This window comes from Prionailurus bengalensis, chromosome B1 (genome assembly GCF_016509475.1).
Source record: "Prionailurus bengalensis isolate Pbe53 chromosome B1, Fcat_Pben_1.1_paternal_pri, whole genome shotgun sequence".
Taxonomy (NCBI): Eukaryota; Metazoa; Chordata; class Mammalia; order Carnivora; family Felidae; genus Prionailurus; species Prionailurus bengalensis.
Genome location: NC_057344.1, coordinates 113,835,278 through 113,862,774, shown reverse-complemented (window position 1 = coordinate 113,862,774; position 27,497 = coordinate 113,835,278). Strand labels below are relative to the sequence as shown.

General features: G+C 39.4%; 1 protein-coding gene across 1 annotated transcript in view; it reads left to right on the top strand.

Annotated features, from left to right (window-relative positions):
* EGF (epidermal growth factor) overlaps window positions 1-27,497 on the top strand; it is a 98,835-nt gene that overhangs the window by 11,073 nt on the left and 60,265 nt on the right. Inside the window, 4 exon segments of the mRNA XM_043570436.1 lie at window positions 14,087-14,286; window positions 16,984-17,165; window positions 17,526-17,753; window positions 18,607-18,809. Coding sequence (XP_043426371.1) covers window positions 14,087-14,286; window positions 16,984-17,165; window positions 17,526-17,753; window positions 18,607-18,809 — 813 coding nt within the window.

Genomic DNA, 27,497 nt, shown 5'->3' with positions numbered 1-27,497 from the left:
CTGCATCCCAAAGATTTTGGACTCTTGTATTTTTATTTTTATTTGTTCCGTGTATTTTTTTTTAATCTCATCTTTGATTTCCTAGATGATCATTCATTGTTTAGTAGCATGCTATTGAACTTCCATGTATTTGTGTTCTTTCCAGACTTTTTCTTTGTGGTTGACTTTTAGTCTCATAGCATTATGGTTGGAAAAGATACATAATATGATTCTGATCTTTTTGAGTTTGTTGAGATTTGTTTTATGGCCTAATGTGTGATCTCTTCTGGAGAATATTCAGGTGTACTTAAAAAAGAATGTGTATTCTGCTGTCTTAGGATACAATGTTAGATCCATCTAGTAATTCAAAACTATTGTTTCCTTATTGATTCCCTATTTGGGTGATCTAGCATTGATGTAATTAAGATGTTGAAGTCCCCTACTATTATTATGTTACTATTGATCACTTCATTTATGTTTGTTATTAACTGTTTTATGTATTTGTGGCTATCATGTTGGGTGTATAAATAATTACAATTTTTGTATCTTCTTGTTGGATTGTTCCCTCTATGATTATATAGTGTCCTTCTTTTGTTATGGTCTCTGTTTAAAATATTTTTTTAATGTTTATATTTGTGAGAGAGAGACAGAACATGAGCAGGGGAGGGGCAGAGAGAGAGGGAGACACAGATTCCAAAGCAAGCTCCAGGCTCTGAGCTTTCAGCACAGAGCCTGACACGGGGCTTGAACTCATGGGCCATGAGATCATGACCTGAGCCAAAGTTGGATGCCCAACTGACTGAGCCACCCAGGCACACCTACAGTCTCTGTTTTAAAGCCTATTTTTTTGATACAAGTATTGCTACCGTGTCTTTCTTTTCACTTACATTTGTTTATGCAGAATATTTTAGAATTCTTCTTCCTCCAACTCTGTTTTATTTTTTATATTTTTTATTTTAGATAGAGTGCTAGTGGGGGAGAAAGGCAGGGGGAGAGAGAGAATCTTAAGCAAACTGCACGCTTATCATGAAGCCTGATGCAGGGCTCGATCCCATGACCCTGTGATCATCACCTGAGCTGAAATCAAGAGTTGGACACTCAACCAGCTGAGGCACCCAGCTGCCCCTTCAAGTCTGTTTTCTGAGCATATCCTGGGCCTCCCTTTTTAAATAATAGAAAAAAATAAATTACTAAATAGCATAATGAAGTGTTTTAATAAACAAAATAACTGTTTCTCAGAAAAGACATTCTGGCCACAAAGTTTTGAACCATTTTTTCTTCCTCTTTTCTTTCCACAGTAGGAGAATGTTAATTTTGAGACAGAAGTGAAGATTCTTAGAGGTAGGTCCCAGGTGGGAATACTACCTGGAGAGGAGACATTTTCCTGGACTCTCAGACTCTTTCAGGGTTCTGGAATTCCAAGGTTGAAGAGTGTCGTTTCTTTGGCCAAGTCAGAAGTGAGGCAGGGTACTGACTTCAAAAGAGACCTTCATGGGTCTGGCCTTGACCAGTGATTAGAAGCTCCTCTAGGGGTTGTTCTTCTTTCCTGTTATTTCCAGTTTTTAAAGAGGGTCTTATTAAGAATTAGAGATTGATCTCACTTGTGCTAAGGAAAATGAGAAAAAGGCCAATCCTCTTTCAGATGAAGTGATATAATAAGTGGCAGGTAGGAGAGACTTCCAGACCACTGTGCTCCTACAGTGGTGTGACCAGAGGTAGAGAAGCTCAGATGAGAGGCACTGGTGGTCAAGGTTAAGGGAGGCAGAATATTTCCCAGTTAGTGGTTTAGTATAGTAGTCCCCACTTATCCATGGATTTGCTTTCTGTGGTTTCAGTCTTGTTCAGTCATCTGGAAGCAGATGATTCTCCTGACATAAGGTCAGAAGGTCAATAGTAGCCTAAACTACATCACAATGCTTATCATTCATCTCACTTCATCTTATCACATAGGCATTTTATCATGTCACATCATAAGAAGGGTAAGTATGGTACAATAAGTTATTTTGAGAGACAATATTCTATATAACTTTTATTGCTGTATATTGTTATAATTGCTCTATTTTATTATTAATTATTTTTTAAGTTTATTTATTTTGAGAGAGAGAGAGTGAGTAGGGGAGGGGTGGTGAGAGAGGGAAAGAGAGAATCCCAAGCAGGCTTTGTGCCACCAGCATAGAGCCCAATGTGGGGCTTGAACACATGAACATGAGATTATGACCTGAGCTGAAACCAAGAATCAAATGTTTAATCGACTGAGCCACCCAGGCACCCCTATTAATTATTGTTTTTAATCTCTTACTGTGCCTAATTTATAAAGTAAACTTTATCATAATTTTTATTATAAGGAAAAACATAGTTTATTTAGGGTTGAGTACTATCTGATGTTTCAGGCATCCACTGGGGGTCGTGGATGTATTTCTCGTAGATAAGGGGGAACTACTGTAGTAGGAGAATCAAATAGTTTGGATTGTGAATCAATTAGTATATATCCCTCTTATTTTTATCATTGATTTGTAGATTTTGTTGTACTAATTTATTTAGATTAATTTATGCTGTTACAAAATCAAATACTGGACCTCAGATAAAAGGTAACACGTATTTCTTACCTAAAAAATAAACCCTCCCAAGTCTGTGCAATATTCTTAAACCAAAAGTTAAGTCACTTTGATTACAGTAGAGGATACTAGCAACTTTCCAATACATATAAATTACTCAATCTAAGATATTTTAGCAATTATTTTAATAAGATAGTTTTATAAACTTGTTATGAACAAACAAAAAAACATTAGCTAAACTCAACAACTGGAAACTATTACATTGGAGAGCTTTTTCAGAATGTCCAGATCAATTTTAAAGAACATACTTTCTGTCAAGGAATTTCTTAACATTATTCAAGAAATTTTCAAATTTCATGAACCAGTTCAGTGTTTAGTTCAGTTTTAATTTTTACTCCAAATCTGAGAAATCCTAGAGTTAGGGAACAAAATGTTCTGTTATAAATGTTATGTTAATCAATGTTTTGTTATAGTTTCTAATGTTAGAATTAGAATTAACTTTGAGAAATCAGCAGGAGCAACAACAACAGCACAACAAAAACCTGAAGCATTGGAACATAATTTCCTCCAGTGTCTATTTACTTCTTGCCCAAAGGTCAATACTCATCCAAAATGGTAGTACTACTCATTGTGAAGGAGCTATTACTTGCACGTTAGGTGAACCAAGAATGGGTTCATTTTGTAGAAATTCTTTATTAATAATAGTGTTTATAAATACTGGTATTGCATGCCACCATTTCAGTCCCTCTTACACTGCTGGTGGGAATGCAAACTGGTGCAGCCACTCTGGAAAACAGTATGGAGGTTCCACAAATAGTTAAAAATAGAACTACCTTATGACCCAGCAATTTCAGTACTAGGTCTTTACCCATAGGGTATAAAAATACTGATTAAAAGGGGTACCTGCACCCCAGTGTTTACAGCAGCATTATCAACAACAATAGCCAAATTATGGAAAGAGCACAAATGTCCACTGACTGATGAATAAAGAAGATGTGACATAAAAGTTGAATGGAACATCAGCCATCAAGAATGAAATCTTTTGCAACGATGTGGATGGAACTAGAGTGTATTATGCTAAGTGAAATAAGTCAGTCAGAGACTGACAAATACTGTATGATTTCACTCATATGTGAAATTTGAGAAACAAAACAGATGAACATAGGGAAGGGAAGGAAAACTAAAATAAGATAAAAACAGGGAGGCAAACCATAAGTGACTGTTAAATATAGAGAACAAAATGAGGGTTGCTGGAGGGGAAGTGGGTGGGGGATGGGCTAGATGGGTGATGGGCATTAAGGAAGACACTTTTTGGGATGAGCCCTGGGTGTTATATGTAAGCGATGAATCACTAAATTCTCCTGAAAGCAATACTATACTATATGTTAACTAACTTGAATTTAAATAAAATCTTGGAAGAAAAAAATAAGGAACATAAACTGACTATTAAGAGAGGAAGAAAGTTGACAGTTCCTGAATTTTGTAAAACTATGAAATTCCAATATTCCAAAAATTTCAAGTATATGTTCTTTGGAAAAGAACCTGATATATTTTTTGAAATAAAACATATGGTTTAAAAAAAAAGAATTCCTGTCCCCTAAAAGGTCCTTCTAGCTGGACTAAGAATCAAGTTGACATGAGACAGATTAATAGGAGAAAATAGAATTTAGTAAGTATATGTATGGGGAATCCACATCGCCATGAAAGATAGGCAAAATGAAGTATATGTATCATTCTGAACTAAAAACGGGTAGGGGTTTGGGACTTTCAGAAAAGGAATGTTATTCACAGGGTGATAAGAACAGATATTTGGTAATTAGATGATTGCCCTGCCATGCAGATGGATCATTCAGGTAAAATTTCTTTCTGTTAATAACTCTTATTCTGGGAAGGGCCCCCAATTTAGATTCTTCTATGTAGTTAAGGGAGGGGCAAAATTTCCTCTTAAGCCCATAGGGTCTCAAGTGCCTTCAGCTCAAAATAATCCGTATGCCAAAGTGGCACATTCTTGGGGGCCCTGTCCTGAACACCTTCAATTCAAATGTTTCCTTTTGGTGTAGGCCGGCTGGGTCCAAGGACCCAGAGGCGTTCCTACAGGACCAGCCAAGAGAGTCTACATGCAGGATAGAAATCAAACATGAGCTGGGAGGGCATGAGAGCAGAGTTTATTGAAGATATAGAAAGAGTGCAAATACAGACAGAGCATCCAAGAGACTCAGAAAGGAAAAAGATAGTCTCATCTTTGCTTGGATCTGGGGTTTTTACTGAGGATTGTGGTCTGGTGTACATATCCTCCCAGGCATCCAGGATCTAGTCAGAACAAGGAAAAGGGTCCATAAGTCCTCCATACGTCGCTGATTCCTTGGAGCCAGGGGATCTTGGCGTCAAGATGTCTAGTGCTGGTGGTCTGGAATATGCACAGGATGGCTTCACTCGGTCATTCTCGCCCAGTCCTTCCTTAGATGTTATCTAATGTGCTGGAAGACTCTAAAGAAACCATTAACTCCTTGTTCCTTACAAGGAGGACATACATTATTTGTACTATGAGGCATATGTAAAGTGGGGGTGCAGTGGGGCTCAGTCCCACAAACTGACATCATGACCTGAGCCAAAATCAAGAGTCAGACGCTTAACCAACTGAGCGTTAAGCAAGAGCTTAACTGAGCGTCCTAGCAAGAATAGAAGCAGGAAAAGGATCAAAAAGCAGATTTTTATGGAGTCCTTCAGTTTCTCTATGTCACTTTGATGCTGGAATTTAGTTAATGTATGGAAACTTCAGTTGTTTTAGCCAAATATTAGGCAGAAACTTTTGCTCTCATCACCTCTTGACCTTCTTTCTAAGCCAGGAGTTTGAATTGGTGTGTGCGTCTGTTTTCACTTTATGACCTTGGTTTTCTGATTCTCCCAAGCCTGGCTAACCATGCTAATGTCTCTCAGTGTCTGGGTTTCCCAAGTATTTCCCAGGATACTTAGAACGCTGGAATTTGTGTGAGTGTGAAGGCATTTGAGAGCCAGCAGATCCCCATGACAATGATTCATGGTATGGGCTGATTTATTTGCAAGCCCCCTCCCAGTGGCAGGATAGAAAAGGCCTCTCAGAGAACAGTAGTACTTTCTTCCTCCATCCAGAGTAGCCTGTCAGGGTGCTACAGACCAGCTTTGTCTTTGTAGGTAGATTTCATTCATAAGGTGATTCTCTTTGTGGGTAGATGGTTGTTAGGATACAGACGGTCCTAACAACATCAAGGCAGCTGCCTTGTTCTTTAGCACATGATGTGGCAGTTGAGAAATAGTGTTTTATTTTATTCATTTCAATACTTTTCTGATTAAAATTTCAAAAGCTTGAAGAAGGGTCTTTCTTCTTCCATAGGTTGCATCCTTTTATAAGCAGATCAATTACAGAAGATCAGTCACACTCAGCACCATATAGCTGTTGACAACAATCCTGTGTATTTGGGACCCTTCCCTTATGAGGTTGAAAAACATGCAGAGTTTAGAACCTACCAGGAGTCTTCATATGTTTTCCTCCCTCTGAAGCATACAGTTGTTCTGTTTACTATAGAATGTTCAGCAGAAAGGAATTTAACCTCTCCTTGGTCTGCAGGGAAACTGCAAAGTCTATTGTCATTAATTTACCCAGTATGTGGAAATACAGATCTTTTAGATTTAAGCAACATTGTTGAGAATTTTAAAAGCTCTGAGTGGATCAAAAAGGTTATTATATTTTGGGAAACAAATTTGAAAAACCAACCGAAACTTATATTTCTTGATTATTCTAATGAATCCTGGCAACAATTTCACATAAGGAGAAAAAAGAATATGTGAAGAAAAATTTCCATCTAAAATTTCAATGCGTTTAAAAAGCACCCAACAATGGGGGTGCCTGGGTGGCTCAGTTGGTTAAGCGTCTGACTCTTGATTTTGGCTCAGGTCAGGATGTCACAGTTTGTGGGATCAAGCCCCACGTTGGGCTCTGAGCTGGCAATGCGGAACCTGCTTGGGATTCTCTCTCTCCCTCTCTGCCCCTCTCCTGTGTGCTCTTCCTCTCCCCCCCCCCCCACAATTAAAAAAAGAAAGGATGATAGGTGAATTTCTTTAAATATCGATAGATTATCTTCTGGAACAGAAACCTAAAAAAAAGCACACTGTGCATGGATATCCTTCTGTCACATAAGCTACGTTGATGCATAAGAAATGACTAGGTTTTATTACTTCCAACAGACAGGATGAAATGCCATTTTTTAAACAAAGGACACATTTTAAATAGTGAATTGTGGTTGGTGCATTACACATGTGGATTGATCTTGTCACAGGAAAAAGTGGAGCAGTAGATAGGTGGTTCTAGTGTTACCTTGCTGTTGTCTTATTTTGCATGAGAGCGCTCCCTCAGTTTCAGTCGATGGGCTATACCTGGCAGGTTGTGTTAGGCTTCAACTTTTGAAGTTAATAAGGTTCAATTCTGTAGCTGATATGAGCTTCCAGTACTCACCTCATAGGATTTTATGACGACTAAATACAGTAGTCAATATAAGGTCCTTAGACTCACACTTGACTTAGTGAGTTTCCAGTAAATACTAGCTGTTACTTTCCACCCAATACCATAAGCTGAGACATTTAGAACACCTTTGCTTTGTGAACACCTTTGCTTAATGATGCTTAGAGAAATCTGAAGTTAGTTTCTTGGGATGAGCCAAGTCCTCACAATCATCTTACCCACAATTTTCTGTGATTTGTTATTATCCTTGATGATAAAGTATGACACAAAATTTCCAATTAATTATTTTTTCCTAATTACTCCATCATATCTGCTTTCAATATTCCAAAGAAATTACATGAAGTATTTTTTCTCTATATTTGTATAGCTATATGTGCAGCTGGGGCTTAGGATTAGCTGGTTGGTCAGGGCGGAATTAATAAGAAAAATGAAATTGGACTCAGGAAGCATCTAGAATCCAACACTTTTTAATTTCTTACTGTTTTTGTCTATTTGTCTAGGGATACTCAGAATGTATCTACAGGCAAATGTTTATTTGTTTAGGCTTGTAATTTGAGAAACATTATCTTAAAGTAGTGAAAGAAGAGAATTGTGTTAAGGTGTTATCACATGGTTTGATTTGCTGACAGGTGTAAGGTGTTATCTCATGGTTTTGATTTGCATTTCGCTAGTAATTACTGATGTTGAGCACATTTTCATGTGTCTGTTGGCCATATTTATGTCTTGTTTGGAGAAATGTAGACTCAGATTCTCTCCCCATTTTTTTAAATGTTATTTATTTTTGAGGTGGGGGCTGACAGATTGTGAGTGGGAGAGGGGCAGAGAGAGACAGAGACACAGAATCTGAAGCAGGCTCTAGGCTCTGAGCTGTCAGCACAGAGCCTGACATGGCACTCAAACTCACAGACTGTGAGATCATGATCTGAGCCAAAGTTGGACACTCAAATGAGCCACCCAGGTGCCCCTCTCCTCAATTTTAAATAGGGTTTTTTGGTTGTGTTTTTGAGTTGTAGGAGTTCTGTCTATATTTCTGCATATTTACACCTTATCAGATATATGGTTTGCAAATATCTTCTCCCATTCAGTAGGTTGCCTTATCATTTGATGATGGTTTTCTTTGCTGTGCAGAAGCTGTTTATTTGATGTCGTCCCATTTGTTTATTTTTGCTTTTGTTACTCTTGCCTTTGGAGTCAGATTGCGAAGATGGCACTAAGACCAATGTTTGGGAGCTTACCATCTATGTTTTCCTCTAGGACTTTTATGGTTTCAGGTCTTCCATTCAAGTCTTTAATCTATTTTGAGTTAATTTTTGTGTGTGGTATAAATAGTAGTCCAGTTGCATTCTTTTGCATGGTAGCTGTCCAGTTTTCCCAACACCATTTATTGAAGAGATTGTCCTTTCTCCATTGTGTATTCTTGGCTCCTGTGTTAAACAGACCCATTTTCTAACCAGTTCCTGGAACATGGATGCAGAGAATCTGGCCTTAGGGTGAACATGCCCAGAGCAGTGTTTCCCAAAGTGGGTTTCTTGACACAGTTGAACTATGAGACCCTAACTCGTAAGAGTTCTTGGTAAATTAAGTTAGAAATAAGCAGCACAGCATGATGTTTAAAAGCTAGACTATGTGATCAGAAAGACATGGCTTTATTATTTATAAATAATTAACCTGTTACTTATTGGCCATGTGACTATGTCACATTAACTGCTCCCAACTTCAGTCTCTTCTTCTGTACAATGAAAACACTGAGAACCCACCTGCTGGTATTATCCAACTAAATGAAACAATACATTCAATGTGCTACCCTAAGAGATAACACCCTAGATGTTGGATATTGCTGTTCTGGTGATACTCACCACCTACCTTCTTGGAGTATCAAAAAGTGTAATGGCACATTAAAGAGTGAGAAGTCCTGTTGAAAAAAAAATCTGCATAATCTTGTGTCAGTTACCATCCTGAGAACCTGGACGACCTCTTAAGGTTGACGATGAGAATCAGGTTGAGGGTTAGGTAGGGGCTATTTTCTGCCTTAGATGACACATGTCTGCTACCACTCTGGGACTAGGGTGGCAAACTTCATTCGCATTTTTTAGAAAGCAAAATTGGGCCCCTAGGCTTGTCTTTCAGAATTAAGATTTAAATTCACCTCTCTGGCTCCCCTTTCTGGATATATTATTTCTGGGTCACTTGGTTTCTCTCTCACCTGCCTTGAATTTTGACACTAATGAATAAACTGAGAAAAAAGCTATGATTGTCCACCAAAACAGATGGGGATAGTCTTTTAGAATGAAATAAAACTTTCTGTGGTTCATAAAACCCAAGTTTCCCCTCAAGTTAGGCTCTTGAGAGGCAGTAATAAATGACTCTTCTTAGGGGTTTATGGTAGGAGCAGTGAAAGGTGTCAAGCTTTCTTATGTCATCAGGTCCATCACTTTAAATCTACCTTCTTTCTGCATGGTGTTGTTGAATCCTGGAGGTCTGGAGCTTCCTTTTCACTGTCTGTCCTGTGAACCTGAAGTCTGTTTCCAGATTTAGAGCAGAAAGCCTGTGGTGGGGAGAGCAGGGTGCCATATGGGCCTAAGAGAAGCCCAGGATTTTTTGTTAATCTGATTGCCAGGATCATTTATGTGCTAACTAGGTTCTGTGGGTCTTTGCCCCCAGGGGGCAGAAGAGCTTGGCTTCCTTTTCCCATTTACCTGTGTGGGACCTCTCCCACCAGCTCAGAGCAGGTGAAAAAGGGACTGTTGTGAAATAATTCTGTTTCTACCGCCCACTTCAATCAAAACATGCTTTTCCTAATTGACCTCTGAACCAGCTCTTGGAGTCACTAATGAACATCTTCAGGATGCTCCACGCATTCTGGCCTCCTTTGTAATTTCTGCAGATCCCCTGCTAATCCCCAGGCTGAGAAGTCAGAGGCTTCAATTGATTTGCTGTGACCGGTTTGCTGTTTTGGGGTTTGTATTCCTTAGAAGTAATGTTTCACTTTCTGTGCACTTCCCTTTTACTGAATGGCACCCAAAATAAACACCATAGGTTTTGCCATGGGAAACTTTAGCTGTTCCAACATGCACATTCTGCTGACATTCAGATCCACAAATTGTCCCACACACTGATGTTTACAGAGTCTTTGACAGGTCTTAAAAACCCTAACTTATTTATCATTTCCTGTGGTAATACAGAATGACTATTTTACCAAGCCTAATTTTCAAAGTCTTTCATTTTTAAAAGAATCATGTTACATTTCATGTCTACAAATACTCACCCAGGCCCTACAGTTACACAAAATGATGCCAACAGTGTAGGGGGGGAATGAACAATGTTTTGAGGGAAGTGGAATTAAAACCAGTTACATAAGCAAAATGAAGATTGTAATGTCTTAACATATAGCAATCCAGACCAAGGCAGGAAAGAAGGTGATATTGGGCTGCTAATTGGGCACCAACTAGTGGTGGCTGTTGGGAAACATCATTGGATTTCCTCATCTGAACTAGATCTATGATTTCCAGTTCAGCAAGATGTAAGAATCATCTGGAATGTCTCACCCTCAGCCCAGCCCTTATAGTAAATTGGAATCTTAAAGGAAGGGGTCTGCAAAAGACACACACACACACACACACACACGCACACGCACACGCACACACACACACACACACCATTCTGATTCTTTTGGACAATTTTAGGAAACACTGATAAGTAATGTTTAGGATCTTTTTAGTTCCAAGAGGATGCTATCTATGATTCACCAGTGAATGGGAAAAATCGGAAGAGTAAATTCATTAATTCATACTTAGTACTGTAATAAATATTTTCTATTTTTTGAAAAGTTACTGAAGTTAATGTTATGGTTTGTGTTTTATGGATCTAAGTATTCTTCAGATTTCTCTTTGATTTATTCATTGTAATATCTGGCCCATCTAGCTCATGGTGTTATATTAAGGATAAATGAGATCAAGATGTAAAAGTTTGTTGTTGTTGTTGTTGTTGTTATTATTATTGCTATTAGTAAAATAACCACTGTAGGATTGACTCTGCTTTTATGAATTTGATAGATCTGCTGGCGTCTTTAGCTTTGTTCCTTTGGTAAAAGCCAGACAAATTAGCAAATTACAATTGTTTCTTTAATACTTTTTTATTCAAAATTTTGAGTACCTATTATGTACAAAGTGTTGTGCTATATTCTGTCTAAAATTTTTAAAGTACCTTTTCTTTCTCCTTTTTTTTAAACCTGGAAAGCTCCCATTCAGTAATACTTTTATTTATTAAAAAAATTTTTTGTCAATGTTTATTCATTTTTGAAAGAGACGAGAGAGAGAGAGAGCGGCAGGGGGTGGGATACAGAGAGACAGAGGGAGACAGAGAATCTGAAGCAGGCTCCAGGCTCTGAGCTGTCAGCACAGAGCCTGATGCTGGGCTTGGACTCACGAGCCAGGAGATCATGACCTAAGCTGAAATTGGATGTCCAATCGACTGAGCCACCCAGGTGTCCCTATTTGTTTTTTTTTAAGTCTTATTTATTTTTTTTGTATTCTCAACACCCAGTGTGGGGCTTGCACTCATGACCCTGAGACCAAAAGTCATATGCTCTTCTGACTACCCAGCCAGGTGCCCCCATTTAGTAATACTTTTAAATAAATAAGTTTTATTGAATGAATAAATGTATCATTCATGTATCAAGTATCAGCACATAAGAAAATTAATAATACGTATTGGGTGCATTTATTCAATTTATAGAGAGTACATGATACACATTTCAAAAAGAGGACTCCTAGCAATAAATCTACAGGCCCACAGATCAGTAGCTATGAGCTTAGGGTGCCTTTTGCTATATGACTTCTTTTCCTCCAGGACACATTGCTGTGGGATAGTTGAGTTACATCAACGTTCTCATCCAGGGGTTCAAACCTGAACAGTGGCACAAACCTATATAGTGAGACCTTGGTTGTGGGAATCGGCAGTGGCAAATTATATTTGTGTAGTGCTCCATAATTAATAAAATACTTTCCCATATAAAATTTCATTTCTTTCCTCAATAATCCTCTGATGTAGCGGTGAGATCCTGTGCAGGGAAGCTATGGCGCCAGGACTAGAAATAAGGTCTCCTGGCTCTCAGTCCAGTGCCCTCTTCCCATTTCTTCTATGATACTTCTGGTTCCATAGCTGGAGTGGCAATAGGAAATGGACTGTCCTCTGTATCTGTGCAGGAGTCTTCTGTTGTGTGAAAGATATGGGAAGAGTGATTTGAGCTAATTCTCCTAGACATTCATGCCAGGACCAATTTCAAACTCTCATGATCTTGCACCCCTTCCTTCCTCTTGTATCTATTCTGACGTCCTCTAAGGTGGAGTTAATGTTCTCTGACCTTAGAACATAATTCCTGAGTAAGAGGGTGTTAATCCATCATTACGTTTAATCTTTTTTTTTTAAATGTTTTTATTTATTTTTGAGACAGAGAGAGACAGAACATGAGCAGGGGAGGGGCAGAGAGAGAGGGAGACACAGAATCTGAAGCAGGCTCCAGGCTCTGAGCTGTCAGCACAGAGCCCAACGCGGGGCTTGAACTCATGGACCGTGAGAATATGACCTGAGCTGAATTCAGATGCTTAACCGACTGAGCCACCCAGGTACCCCTCATTCCGTTTAATCTTTAGAACAATGAACACGTTCACTATGTCACATTAAGGTATTAAAGTCTAGTGTGGATGCAGTGTGAATAATATGTGAGAATAATGTGAACCTCGCGGAGAAGCAAGAATATGTTAGCATTCATCTCCAATCCCCCACTCATCCCAGAGGTTCCAGAGTTATCTAAAGGCAGGGCTGAAGGAGCCTTCTCACGCTCAGGCAGAAGAGACCAAGGCGACTAATCTGGCTGCAGGAGACGAAGCTATTCTCTGGCATTATCTTGAAGCATCAAAGGCAAGCTCTGTGCAGAGTCAGTCAATATGTGCTGAGGTTTCCAAAGAAAGGTATCAGGTTCCCAAAGCAGGTGTTGGATACTTGGGAGTCTGAGAGGGAAGGTGGCATCACCTGGAACAGGAGATGATAGGGTTAGGGCCCCGGGCAAGGCCCTGCAGCAATCGAAACTCTAGTGCAGTCTACCACCCAAATTTAGCAGATAAAAATATAGGGCAACTAGTTAAATTTGAATTTCAGATAAATGTGAAATAATTTTTTTTAGTGTAAGTATGTCCCATGCAACATACATGCAATTCAGATTTAACTGGGCGTGCTGGGTTTTATGTGTTGATGCAAACAGAGACAAAGCATCTCAGAGCTTTCACAGGCTGGCATTTCAGTTTTTCCTGTTTCCACTTAAGACCTCTTCTTTCCATCATCTTCTATGTCATTACTCCAAAGTTCTTTCTGTTCATTAGGTAAGAAGAGGAGGTGGGCTCCATTTCCAAAATGATATCTATAATATTATTTCCAATTTATATAATTAAAAGTTACCTTCATATAGACCCTATCCACAATAGAAAACAGGTGGTTTCTTTTTTAACATAAAATGGCATTTTGTAGATCAGAGTAGAAAGTGGTTTTCTCTTCAAATAGTTCTTTTTTTCATAATTGGCAATGTTCATTTCGTACAATTTGTGAAGAAGACGATTTATAAAATTAAGTAGGAATATCTACAGGAACTTGTTCTCTATACAACTGTCTTCATTTAAAATACAAAACCAGGGGTGCTTGGGTGGCTCAGTTGGTTAAGCATCTGACTTCAGCTCAGGTCATGATCTCATAGTTTGTGAGTTCAAGCCCTACATCAGGCTCTGTGCTGACAGCTCAGAGCCTGGGGCCTGCTTCAGATTCTGTGTCTCCCTCTCTCTCTGCCCTGCCCTCCCCCCCCCATCACACTCTGTGTCTCTCTCTAAAATAAAAATAAACATAAAAATAAATAAATAAATTAAATAAATAAATAAAATAAAAATAAACATAAAAATAAATAAAATATAAAAACAGTAATTAAGAATTAAGTCTACTTGTATTAGCTGTCATGGGAAAATACTTTATCTAAATCAGATAAAATCCTGAAAATGTCTTTCTTCCCACACAGGTCCTGAACCCTTCTTAATTTTCTCCCATGGAGGCAGTATCTTTAGGATTGACCTGGACGGAACTAATTATGAGCAGTTGGTGGCTGATGCTGGTGTATCAGTGATCATGGATTTTCATTACTATAAGGAAAGACTCTATTGGGTAGATCTAGAACGGCAACTTTTGCAAAGAGTTTTTCTGAATGGGACAAGGCAAGAGGTAAAGTACATTTCCCGAAGCATTTAAGGGATTTCTGTATAGGCTGACAAACATGATATAGTTAATTTGCAATGTATAGATGAGTGAAAATTACATTCCAATTCAAATGTTTCTGGCATTTGTGGATGTTTCTTTATTTATTTTAAAGCTCATTCCGGGGCACCTGGGTGGCTCAGTCGGTTAGGCGTCTGGCTTCGGCTCAGGTCATGATCTCGCGGTCCGTGAGTTCAAGTGCCTCGTCGGGCTCTGTGCTGACAGCTCAGAGCCTGGAGCCTGTTTCAGATTCTGTGTATCCCTCTCTCTCTGACCCTCCCCCGTTCATGCTCTGTGTCTCCCTGTCTCAAAAATAAATAAACGTTAAAAAACATTTTAAAAAAAACCTCATTTATTTATTTTGAAGGAGAGAGAGAGAGAGAAAGGGGAAGAGAGAGGGAGGAGAGAGAGAATGCCTGAGGCATTAATGCACATCCTGAGGCAAGAGATCATGAACTGAGCTAAAGCAAGAGTGGGACGCTTAACTGACTAAGCCACCCAGGCACCTCAGAGATATTTATTTAATCTGTATCTGTGGTATGTTACTAAATAAGCCCATAAATGTGGCACTGATATTCAGAAGCCCCCCAAAGGAATAGGATGTGAATGTAATTTTGAAAATACGTAAGTTCATTAAGTACGGATTATTTACATGGTTGCTTCCAGTGGTTCTCAGCTGAGGGCAATTTTGCTACTCGGGATATTTGGCAATGTCTGGAAACATTTTTGGTTTTCACATCTGGATCGGGAAAGCGGGAGAATGAGGTAGTAGCATCTAGTGGTAGAGGCCAGGGATGCTACAAAACATGCTACAATATACAGGATGGTCCCCACAACAAGGCATTATCTGGCCCCAAATGTCAGTTGTGCTGGAGTTGGGAACCTGTTTTGTCTAAATGTCTGTCATGGGTTTTAGTACCTGATATTTAGGAGGAAAACCTTTTTTTGATTCTTAAGGTGTTTGCACTGTGGAAAAAAAAACAAGAAAGCAGGTGTCAGATATGGAGTATTTTGCTTCAAGTACATACAAAAGATCTTTAGTCTTTTTCCCTAACTGATGGAGCCCTTAAATGAGTCGCAGGAGGAATGTTCTCTCAATTCCTGAGAGGTGGATTATAGAGACATGTGACTGGAGAAACCTTAAGCATTTATTCCCAGCACAAAGTGCTCATTGTTTTGTTTGTTTTTCTTTAAACCAAACCTTTCTCCCTCCAGTTATTCTTAAAAGCTTCAATTAAGTGCTAATCTCTTTTATCATGTCTCTGATACTTACTAATGTCACCTTTAGCAAGGCTGACTACTCAATATTCTCCAACTATCTGTAGAAGAACAGTTTCAAAATCTTGAGTCTCAAAATCTGGAGGGTTTCCTGTCACAGACTAGGAAAAAAAATTAAACAGTTGTGACTTTGTGTCAAGTCATTAGGAGAGGATTGACCTGATGCCTAAAATCCACCATTGTTTTCCCTTCTTTGGATTAAAACATTATTTAAAAAGGACACCTGTTAAAATACAATTTACCTGGGTAAGCTTATATATTAAGATACTAGCAACTGGTTAAGTGGATTGGCTAGATTACTTTGTGTGAGGTATAGGAACAGTACAAGCTCGTGAGATTTTTGATCTCTGCCCATTCCAAGTTCAGTCAAGTCATGTCAGTGGCTGGAAATCAGTGATGGTGGCAATATTTACAAGCCAAGGAAACCTGCAACCTCACATACCAGGGCTTCTCCCCACCCCCCTCCCTCCACCCCCTAGGAAGACTAACTGGTTTACCTGCATGCCCTGGAATTAGGAGATAAGAGACATTTTTGTTTGGTCATTTTTACCATGAGAGAGCAGGAGGCTCTCCTACCCAAGGGCATAAAGAGAAGCCCTCACTTTGGGCCATAGGGTCATAGTATGAGGGCACTGAGGACCTATAGAAAGGGAGGGGCCTGATGGAAGAGGAGGGGCCATGAAAGTGGGACTCTAATGAGAAATTCATTTATTTTATTAAAAAATTTTTTTTAATGTTTATTTATTTTTGAGAGAGAGACAGAGAGACAGAGTGTGAGTGGGGGAGGGGCACAGAGAGAGGGAGACAGAATCAGAAGCAGGCTCCAGGCTCCGAGCTGTCAGCACGGAGCCCACCTCAGGGCTTGAACTCACAAACTGTGAGATCATGACCTGAGTGAGATCATGACCTGAGCTGAAGTCGGACGCCCAACCGACTGAGCCACCCAGGCGCCCCAAGAAATTCATTTATTTTAAAGTTGTGTGCACAAATGTCAAGGACATCTTTAGAATCTCACAGAGCTTAGAATTGGGTTCAGGTGAGGATATGGAAAATTCCATTAGCAAATGGATAAAGTGTCTTTAAAATAGCTTGGAAATTCCACTGTTATTATGGTTGAAATTATTAGTACATTACGGTTGATTGCCTAATTTCAATAAGCATAGGATAGTTTTCCACTTTAAAACTAATGTATAAATCCCATGCCCAGAAATATTCGTGTGGTAATTGCTCTGTCAAAACAATGGCACCCTAACTGTGCCATATGTTAAGATCTTGTGAGTGCACAAAAATGACAAGTACCTAAAAGAATAGATTTTTATACATAAAGATGAAAACAATGGTTATGTGAATGAGAAAATATTAATATTTTGAAATTTGATTTTACAGACAGTATGCAATATAGAGAAAAATGTTTCAGGAATGGCAATAAATTGGATAAATGAAGAACTTATTTGGTCAAATCAACAGGAAGGAATCATTACAGTAACAGACATGAAAGGAAACAATTCCCGTGTTCTCTTAAGCGCCTTAAAATATCCTGCAAATGTAGCAATTGATCCAGTAGAAAGGTAACTGCTGTTTTCAGACACTGAAATGTATTTCAAAACTCTGATGGTACTTCCTGGCATCATAGTATTTTGAACTCAAAAGGACCTTCTCATTGAGAAAGTGGCCTGAATTTGAACCAAGGCAGGCTCCCTGTACAAATAGTGCTTTTGAGTACCGTGATTTGCTGCTGTACAAGCACAATTGCTTTTTTAACTTGAAATCACATGGAATTTCCACAGCAGGGCAGTAAATGTTTGTTGAATTGGAATTTCACTCAAAATAGTCACACTCATCCTGGGGGCATCTGAAACACTGAAAGAGTTGGCCATTTAAATGACTTTACATTCAGTTATGTGTCTATGTAATGTGCTTGCTCTCAGGTTTATATTTTGGTCTTCAGAGGTGGCTGGCAGCCTCCACAGAGCAGATCTCAATGGTGTAGAAGTGAAGATTCTGTTAGAGACGTCAGAAAGAATAACCGCTGTGTCACTGGATGTGCTTGATAAACGGCTTTTTTGGATTCAGAACAATAGAGACGGAAGCAATTCTTATATTTGTTCCTGTAATTATGATGGAGGTTCTGTACATTTTAACAAACACCTTACACAGTAAGTTGTGCTTTTGGCATAAAAAACAATTGCTGTTTGAAGTTTGTCCAGTGGTTTAGCACAGACTGGGGTGTCCAAAAGACTTGAGAACCAGTCCTAGATTTACCATTTATAGGACAAGTGACTTGTCCTATAATATAAGAAAATGATATCCTATATTAGGATAATGTCCTATAATATAATAATGTCCTATAATATAATAAAAGATTAACCACTTATAGGAAGGTCACATGACTTCTCAGTTTCCTTTAACGTGCGGATAATAGCAGTAGCTATTTTTTGGGATTATTGTGAAATTTAGTAAAATTAATTAAGTAAAGAAATTCAAATAAAAATAATTAACAGAGTTTTGGCATCTGGTAAGTTCTCACATGTTGGTTACAGTTTTGTTTTGTTTTTTTTTTTTTGAATTACTATGTCATGTATTTGTGAAGCACCTATGTTTCATTTGATTTACTGTCTTGCCTGTAACTGACTCTCCTGCTTGTGGTTAAGAGGCAGAAATTAGTCAAGTGTGAAATGGATACAACCAGAATGCACTCTTACACAATTCCTATTTTCTTCTTTGTTTTATTTTCATCACACTTAAGTGCTGATTAGCAAAAGAATGAGACAATGAAGTTTAAGCTAGAAATCATATCCCATTAATTCAGATTATGACTACATAAATAAAATTTTAAATTTAACATCTGCTTCTAAACCTAAAGGAGAAACAATTGGAAAGGTAGGTAATTAAAATTTAGTCAACACACTGAAATGAAGTGAAATGTTAATAAGCCTAGGAAGAAGTGTTCTGCTATTATTTATGGTTTTTTTTCTGTTTTTTTCTGTTTTTTTTTTTTTTTTTTTTAAGGCACAGTTTGTTGGCAATGTCCCTTTTTGGTGATCGTATCTTCTATTCAACATGGAAAAAGAAGACAATTTGGATAGCTAACAAACACACTGGGAAGGATATGGTTAGAATCAACCTCAATCCATCATTTGTACCACCTGGTGGAATCAAAGTAGTGCATCCACTTTTACAGCCCAAGGCAGAGAGTGATGCTTGGGCACCTGGTGAGTTATCTTTGACCTTGAACAGGGTCTGGCACTTAGTCCCCACCTGTCCACCTGCTCAAGCCAGACACTTAGGGGCCATCCTTGATTCCTCCCACTGCCTCACCCCCAATTTCCAATCTACCACCAAACCCTTTCCATTCTACCTCCTAAATACATCTCAAATATCCATTTCTCTTCTCTACTGCCACCACCATCGTCCAAACAACCAGCATTTCTTGCCTGTTCTGTTGTAGTAGCCAATCAACTAATCTTTCTGTTCTTGCCTCTTGACCTTAAATAGCCAACCTGATCCATTAACTCCCGTGCCTAAAACCCTTCAAAAGCTTTCCTGTGCCTTTAGACTGAAATGTAACATTTTACCAGGTTGATCAATATTTGATGAAACTTATCTAACACTCTGTTCCTCACTGGATTCTGACTCAAGTCTTTCCACAGTTGTTATGACATGCCATCCCCTTCACGTCTTTAGGCTTTTGGAGTCACTCCTTTCTCTTCCTAGACTTCCTTTCAATTCTGAGCTTCAGTATGTCCTCAGATAGGCAGTCTCTGGTCATCCAGTCAAGAGGAGGCAAGGGCCCTACCCCTTATTACCTATTTTTTTTTTCTCAGTACACCCTTCACTGAACTCACCCCAAGGTGTAGTTACATATTACTTTGCTTTCTTTTTTTGTTTTCTCTCCTGCTTAATTATAAATGCCGTGCAGGCAGGGACCATGTCTGGTATGTACATATTATTAATTTATTTAAACCACCCTATATTCAGTGGTTGTTGATTTATTTATAAATGAAGAATTTTAGATAACGTTAATACAATGAGTGGATTGACTGAATCTAGTCATAGTCCCAAATTTCTACTTTTAAATGTAGGCTTCTCTGTTTGAATTCTTTAGCACATACCTTTTTTAGGTAGGCTCCTCAATATGGCTTATCTACCATGCGAATGATGTTATACTAACATTTGCTATTTGTACAAGCTTAATTTCAAGCAGGTTTTGACATACATTTAATCCTATCCCCAATTAGCCTTGTGAGGTTCCGAAGCCGAGATGGAATTGTTTGTTTTCTCTTCTTTCTATCTGTTGGATGCCACTAGGGTTTGGTAATAGTGTGGGAAATGGTAGGACTGTGAGTCCCTGCCACAGTTAGTATATAAATGTGTTTGTTCCTGCCCTAGACATAGCTCCTGAACAGAGCTGTGGAGACTGAACAGGAGGACAGGCACGAGATTGCTGAAGGGAGGCTAGAATCTAGGGGAATTGACATTATTATTACTTACATCTTCAAGGAGGTAACTAATAGTGTAAGTGCTTTTTAACTGATTTCTTTAAAAACTTAAAACTATAATTTTATTTGTGTAATGACTATGCTTTTAATGCAACTAATAAGGCACTTCCAAGACTAACATAAATCCCAGGAGATAAAGTGTTTAGTCAGATAAGTTTTTTTTTAATGTTTACTTATTTAAAAAAATTTTTTTTATATTTATTTATTTTTGAGAGACAGAGTGAGACAAAGTGAGACTGGGAGAGGGGCAGAGAGAGAGGGAGACACAGGATTGGAAACAGGCTCCAGGCTCTGAGCTGTCAGCACAGAGCCTGATGCGGGGCTCGAACCCACAGACTGTGAGATCATGACCTGAGCCGAAGTCGGACGCTCAACCGACTGACCCACCCAGGCACCCCAATGTTTATTTATTTTTGAGAGAGGGAGAGGGGGGTTTAGGGGAGAGAGAGGCAGACAGAGGGAGACAGGCGATCCCAAACAGTCTCAGTGCCATCAGCACCATCATGAACTGTGAGATCATGACCTGAGCTGAAACCAAGAATCACGTGCTCAACCAATGGAGCCACCCAGGCGGCCCCAGAGAAGTCATTTTTTAAAAACTGATACTTGAATTTGTAAAGCAGAAATTGTGGGAAACAGTTAATCTGTGGGTCGGAGTGTAACATTAAATAGCAACGACCTGGTGGAGTGTTATAAATGAGATGGTGACCATATTCCACACATGAACAGTGAAACTGATATTCTGCCAGATACCTTCCATGGGAAATAGGGACTCAAGCTGTCTTCAAATATGACTCATTGTCCATGTGGTGATTACCCACAACAAAATTAGAACCAACAACTACTATGAATAATTATTGAGTGTCATTTGTAGTAGTTACAGATATGTCCATCAGCACCTCTTACATTTATGTGTAACCTCATGGTTTCCAAAGTATTTTCATGAACACTATTTTATTGGTTTGTCCACAGCAGTATTGTGAAACAGAAAGGTCAGCAATAACTGTGCTCATTTCATAACTGAACTGTTTAAAGCCTAGAGAAGTAGGGTGCGTTTTCCAAGATTACACAGCTTGTTAATGATGGATTATAGGAGAAAAAAAGCCTGGTGCTAAGTCTGTTGTTCTTTCCACCATAAACACTTTAACTCTTCAGAATCCTTCACTATTACTCAGCTTTTTTTTGATAGGGAAGTCAAATACGATAACTGAAAGCATGAATTTCAGAAGGAAATCTATAATGATTTATTACAAACCAGCTTCAAACAATCTGGCAAATAACAACATTTGGTTGGGAAGCTGCTGCCAGCTGCAGAGCTACAGGCTAACCTGAAATCTAGAAGACGGTGGCATTGGTGATATTGGCTCCAGTTATCGATCAAAGATTGGGCTTCATATATACTCCAAGTGTGAAGAGCTTTTGACTTCAAGGACGCTGTTACTTCAGCTACCATTAAATAGGTGTAAATTGTTTCAGTGCCTGGCAGAGCAGGAATTCTTCACGTGGGACTTAGGGTCTGTGAATCTCTTGATTGTATGGTTAGACGAAAATATGCAATTGTCCCTCCCTAGGAAGATGGTATGGAGCTGCCTTCAGGTTCCCAAAGTGCCTTCACGTTTAAAGACATACTACTCTAGGGGCGCCTGGGTGGCGCAGTCGGTTAAGCGTCCGACTTCAGCCAGGTCACGATCTCACGGTCCGTGAGTTCGAGCCCCGCATCAGGCTCTGGGCTGATGGCTCAGAGTCTGGAGCCTGTTTCCGATTCTGTGTCTGCCTCTCTCTCTGCCCCTCCCCCATTCATGCTCTGTCTCTCTCTGTCCCAAAAATAAATAAATGTTGAAAAAAAAATTAAAAAAAAATAAAGACATACTACTCTAGAGGCTTGTTAGTTCCTTCTGGATAGCAGGCTTACAACAGGCGGATGGTAATAGTACTTTGGTTTGCAAGGCATTTAGTCACGAGATTACTTCAGTGGGGAGATAACTGAGAAAAATCGTGTAACCTGGTTGACATTATTTTTTACATAAAATGTAAGTATTTATACACATGAGAGTGTCAATAAACTTACTTCATGCCAAATACCTAAACTATCACTTATCAAAGTATGTTCTAAAAGACACTAGTTCTGTGGGATTTTATGGGATTATTTGGGGCCAAAAAAGTTTCAGGATCAGATGGTTTAGACAGGCTGGGTTAAATGAAATTAAACAGGTGTCTTTTTCCCACGTGATTTCTCAGAACCACTCATCTGGCTAAGTGCCTTGTTAGTCTCTAAGGGCCCTACAACCTATGCCATTTTCCTATTTTATTTCCTACGCAGCAGTCCGCTTGACTCCTAACTCTATTCTTTCTAGCCAGACCACTTTCTTGAGATCTAGACCAAAAAGAAAAAAAGAGAGACTGAGGCACAGTGAGAGTTGAACTACAGAGAAAATTGATTTAAAACACTGGGGATTTATTCATAGCATATGAAAGTGAGCAGCCCCAGTGAAGACTGTCCGACCAAGGGCAAGGCCACAAAACTTCATAAGGAAGACTGCAGTCATTTTTTGGTTTAAATAATCCATGGCTAATTGATTCGGATTGCCTGGTTATAGAGGAGCTGGCTGCAGCTAATGGCTGAGCCCCAAAGCCAAGCGGTAGAGCCACAGTTTCACCATCAGGATGGTTTTCTGATACTTCTGACCAGTTTCCTCAGGGTGGTCACTCAGTTCTCTCATCTGGGCCACACCTACTTGCTGTCTGCACCCTCCAGGCTCAGGGTCCTGCAGTGGGCATGTGGAAAATTTCCTTATTAAGGCCTATATATTTATCTGCCTTCTGAGCATTTCTACTTGGATTTCTTTCAAGGGCTTCTGGCACAAAGGAAATAATTGGCCTACCAACTTTTACCTCCCTTTTCCCTGACTCCAGTGCCCCTATTTCAGTGGGTGGTATCTCACCCCATGTCCTAAGGCAGAAATCTGGGTATGACCCTTTCCTCTCTCTTTCCCACTCCCACCCCATGAAATCAACCTCCAGCTCCCACCAGTCTACCCACTTGCCATTGAACCACTCTTGCTCTATCTGGCAGCGATCCATCCCTACTGTCCGCTTCATCAGTGTTCCTGCCTCTCTTTTCCATGCTGCAGGGAGCATAACCCTTCAGAAATCAGAGCCCAGTCATGCCATTCCTTGGTTAAAACCAATCAAGGGGCGCCTGGGTGGCGCAGTCGGTTAAGCGTCCGACTTCAGCCAGGTCATGATCTCGTGGTCCGTGAGTTCGAGCCCCGCGTCAGGCTCTGGGCTGATGGCTCAGAGCCTGGAGCCTGTTTCCGATTCTGTGTCTCCCTCTCTCTCTGCCCCTCCCCCGCTCATGCTCTGTCTCTCTCTGTCCCAAAAATAAATAAAAAATGTTGAAAAAAAAAGAAAAAAAAACACCAATCAACAATTCTGTTGCCAATAATAAAAATCCAGTTTCTTTATTTAACCTGTTCACAGCTGTTCACAGAAGGTTCTCAGCTTCATCTCTTGCCATTATCTGTATTACATTCTGTGCTGCAGCCATGTTCAAAGGTTTCATTTCCTCCCACAAGACATGTTTGTTCTTTCCTCCAGGCCTTTCAGCATGTCCGGAAACATGCTTTCAATCCTTCTCTGCATGGGCTCATTTTCCTTATCCTCTGAGAAATAGCTCAAATTTCCTTCTTTCAGAAACACCTTTGCTGCCCCACTCATGATTAGCCTTGGTTAACTTTTCGCAAATAACAGATTTCCCTCACCTGTCACTTATTATTCATCTTCCTAAATTTCCTTATTCCTACGAGGACAGGAGGACACCTCTCCATTGCACCCCCAGTGCATAGAGGACATTGTATAAATAATAGTTGAAAAAAAAAAGAAATTTCAAGAAGCCCAGAGATACGCTAAAAATGTTTTGTATAGCCTATTCTACAATGGAAAATAAGAGATTTGTTCTATAAAAAAATAAACAAGTAAACAATAGTTGGGGAAAAAAAAGAGTGGAAAGAACACCCTTTGTCACTCTCTCCCCAAAATAATATGCTGAACAAGTTTTAAAGAGGTATCATATCTAAGTACATGTTGTTTTCGTTAGGTGCTGTAAGCCCTACCTTTCCCTTGGTGCAAGGGACAGTCTTCACTGGGGCTGCTCCCTTTGGTTTATTATAACTAAACTCCCAATGTTTTAAATTTTTTTTAATGTTTATTTTTGAGAGAGAGAGAGAGAGAGAGAGAGAGAGAGAGAGAGAGAGAGAGCGCATAAGCAGGGGAGGGGCAGAGACAGTGGGAGACAGAATCTGAAGCAGGCTCCAGGCTCTGAGCTGTCAGCACAGATGCCGACATGGGGCTCGAACTCACGAACCGCGAGATCATGACCTGAGCCGAAGTCGGACGCTTAACCAACTGACCCACCCAGGAGCCCCTAAATTCCCAATGTTTTAAATCAGTTTTCTCACTTAATTCCCATTGTGCCGTAGTGTCTTTTTCTTTTTTCTTTGAATTGATCTAGTTCTCAAGAAAGAGGTCTGAGCTAGAAATAATCATTTTAGAAGCCGCATGGGCTGCTGCATTGGAAATAAAATAGGACAATGCCACAGGCTGTCATCCTTAAAAATAATAGAAATAGGGGCAACTGGGTGGTTCAGTTGGTTAAGCATCTGACTCTTAGCGCAGGTCTTGATCTCAGGGACATGAGTTCAAGCCCTGCATTGGGTTCTGTGCTGGGCATGCAGACTACTTTAAAAAAATAAACAACAACAACAACAAAAAGAAATAATATAAAGAGTCATAATTATTGAGTATGTAAAGAATTATCTGCTCTGGCTTTACCCATATTATCTCATTTAGTCTTCACAACAACCCTATGAACTAGGTATGATTATTATTACTATTTTATAGATTAAAAAGCTGAGTTGCAGAAATGTCACAATATCTTGTTCAAGGTCACACTCTGGAGGAATTGGGATTTGAACCCAGAGAGAGTGACACCATGCTTCTTCCCCAACCACACTATGACTATTATCATTTCATATCTTAGATTTTGCCTTATTTGTTTTAAAAAAAATCTGTAATTTGGTGTATTCTTATCTATCCATGGCCTCCTAGTAGTTAAATGCTTGGGTGTGCACAGATCATGGGGCCAAAACCTATTTCTCTCTCTGTCTTTCTCTCACACACACATGTGCACACGCACACACACACACACACACACACACACACACACCCCTCTCCCCTGGCTGTCGCAGAATTCATCACCCAATTTTGTTGGTGTGATTAAAGTCACTAAGCAACAATGCTCTCCTGGCTGTCCCAACACCCACATTATTATATGAATCTCAGAGCCAGTGTGGGAACTCCTTTGTATACAGTGTTAATGACATTATTTCAAGCTCAGCTTCTGGTGATTTTTTGCAACTAGTTTGCTCACAGACTAGTTTTTATAAAAGGTCCAAATATCTTTGGATATTTTATAAAAGGTCCAAATATCTTTGCTTTCTTCTGTGTTTTTTTCTTTTTGTATTCTGTAAGTGTAGATTCCAGTGGGGCACCTAGGTGGCTTAGTCGGTTAAGTGTCCAACTTTGGCTCACGTCATGATCTCACAGTTCACGAGTTCAAGTCCCAAGTCGGGCTCTGTGTTGACATCTCAGAGCCTGGAGCCTGCTTTGGATTCTGTGTCTCCCAATCTCTCTGCCCCTCCCTGGCTAGTATTCTCTCTTCTCAAAAATAAATAAAACATTAAAAAAATGTAGATTCCAGTGTTATGTTCATAAGAGTTTCAAAAGCATATTCTGTGGTAAATGAAGGGTGTCTACCATCAACACTGTGCAAAATACTTTGCATTCATTTCTTGCACAAAAAATATTGCTGAATTTCTTTAGTTCTGAGAGTTCGTGAAGGAGAATTGCTCCCACCTGGAGGTCTACCTGCTCATGGAAGTGATTAGTATAGATAAAACAGCCCAAGTGGGACTCTGATTCATTTTAATTATGTCATTGCTGGAGTGTCTACTATAAAACCTTAGTTATTTGGAAACTTATAGAAAAGAATCATCCTAGAATTATGAGTATTTTTTTCACATAATTTTCCCCCAATTTTTTTATTGTAGTAAAATACACAAATTTACCACCTTAACTATTTTTTTAAGTTTATTTATTTTGAGGGAGAGAGAGAGAGAGAGAGAGAGAGAGAGAGTGTGTGTGTGTGTGTGTGTGTGTGTGTGCATGAGCAGAGGAAGGATAGAGGTGGGAAGCAGGGGAGAGAATCCCGAGCAGGTTCTGTGCTGTCAGCTTGGAGCTTGACGGCAGGTTTCGAACCCCTAAACAACAAGGTCATGACCTCAGCCAAAATCAAGGATTGGATGCTTAATCAACTGAGCTGCCTAGGCACTTCACCATCTTAACTATTTTTATTGTACAGTTCAGTGGCATTAAGTACATTCACATTGTTGTATAACATCGCCACCATCCATCTCCATAACATCCATAACTCTTTTCATCTTATAAAACCACAATTCTATATGCATCAACGATAACATCTCTCAGCCTCTGGCAATCACCATTGTACTTTCTGTCTTTATGATTTTGACTACCCTCTGCACCTCATATAGGTAGAATCATACAGTTGTCTTGTGACTGGTTTATTTCACTTAGCATAATGTTCTCGTTTCATCCATGTTTTGTTTTTATTTTATTTTATTTTATTTTATTTTATTTTATTTTATTTTATTTTACATCCAAGTTAGTTAGCATATAGTGCAACAATGATTTCAGGGGTAGATTCTTTAATGCCTCTTACCCATTTAGCCCATCCCCCCTCCCCCCACCCCTCCAGTAACTCTCTGTTTGTTCTCCATATTTAAGAGTCTCTTATGTTGGGGCACCTGGGGGGCTCAGTTGGTCAAGCATGTGACTTCAGCTCAGGTCATGATCTCACAGTTCATGAGTTTAAGCCCTGTGTCAGGTTTTGTGCTGACAGCACAGAACCTGGAACCTGCTTCAGATTCTGTGTCTCCCTCTCTCTCTGCCCCTCTCCCACTCGTTCTTGGCACACGCTCTCTCCCTCTCTCTCTCTCTCAAAAATAAATACACATTAAAAAAAATTTTTAAGTCTCTTATGTTTTGTCCCCCTCCCTGTTTTTATACTATTTTTGCTTCCCTTCCCTTGTGTTCAAGTCTTCACGAGTGAAGTCATATGACATTTGTCTTACTCTGACTAGCTAATTTCGCTTAGCATAATACCCTCTAGTTACATCCATGTAGTTGCGAATGGCAAGATTTCATTCTTTTTGGTTGCCAAGTAATACTCCATTCATCTTTATCCATTCATCCATCGATGGACATTTGGGCTCTTGCCATACTTTGGCTATTGTTGGTGGCGCTGCTATGAACATTGGGGTGCAT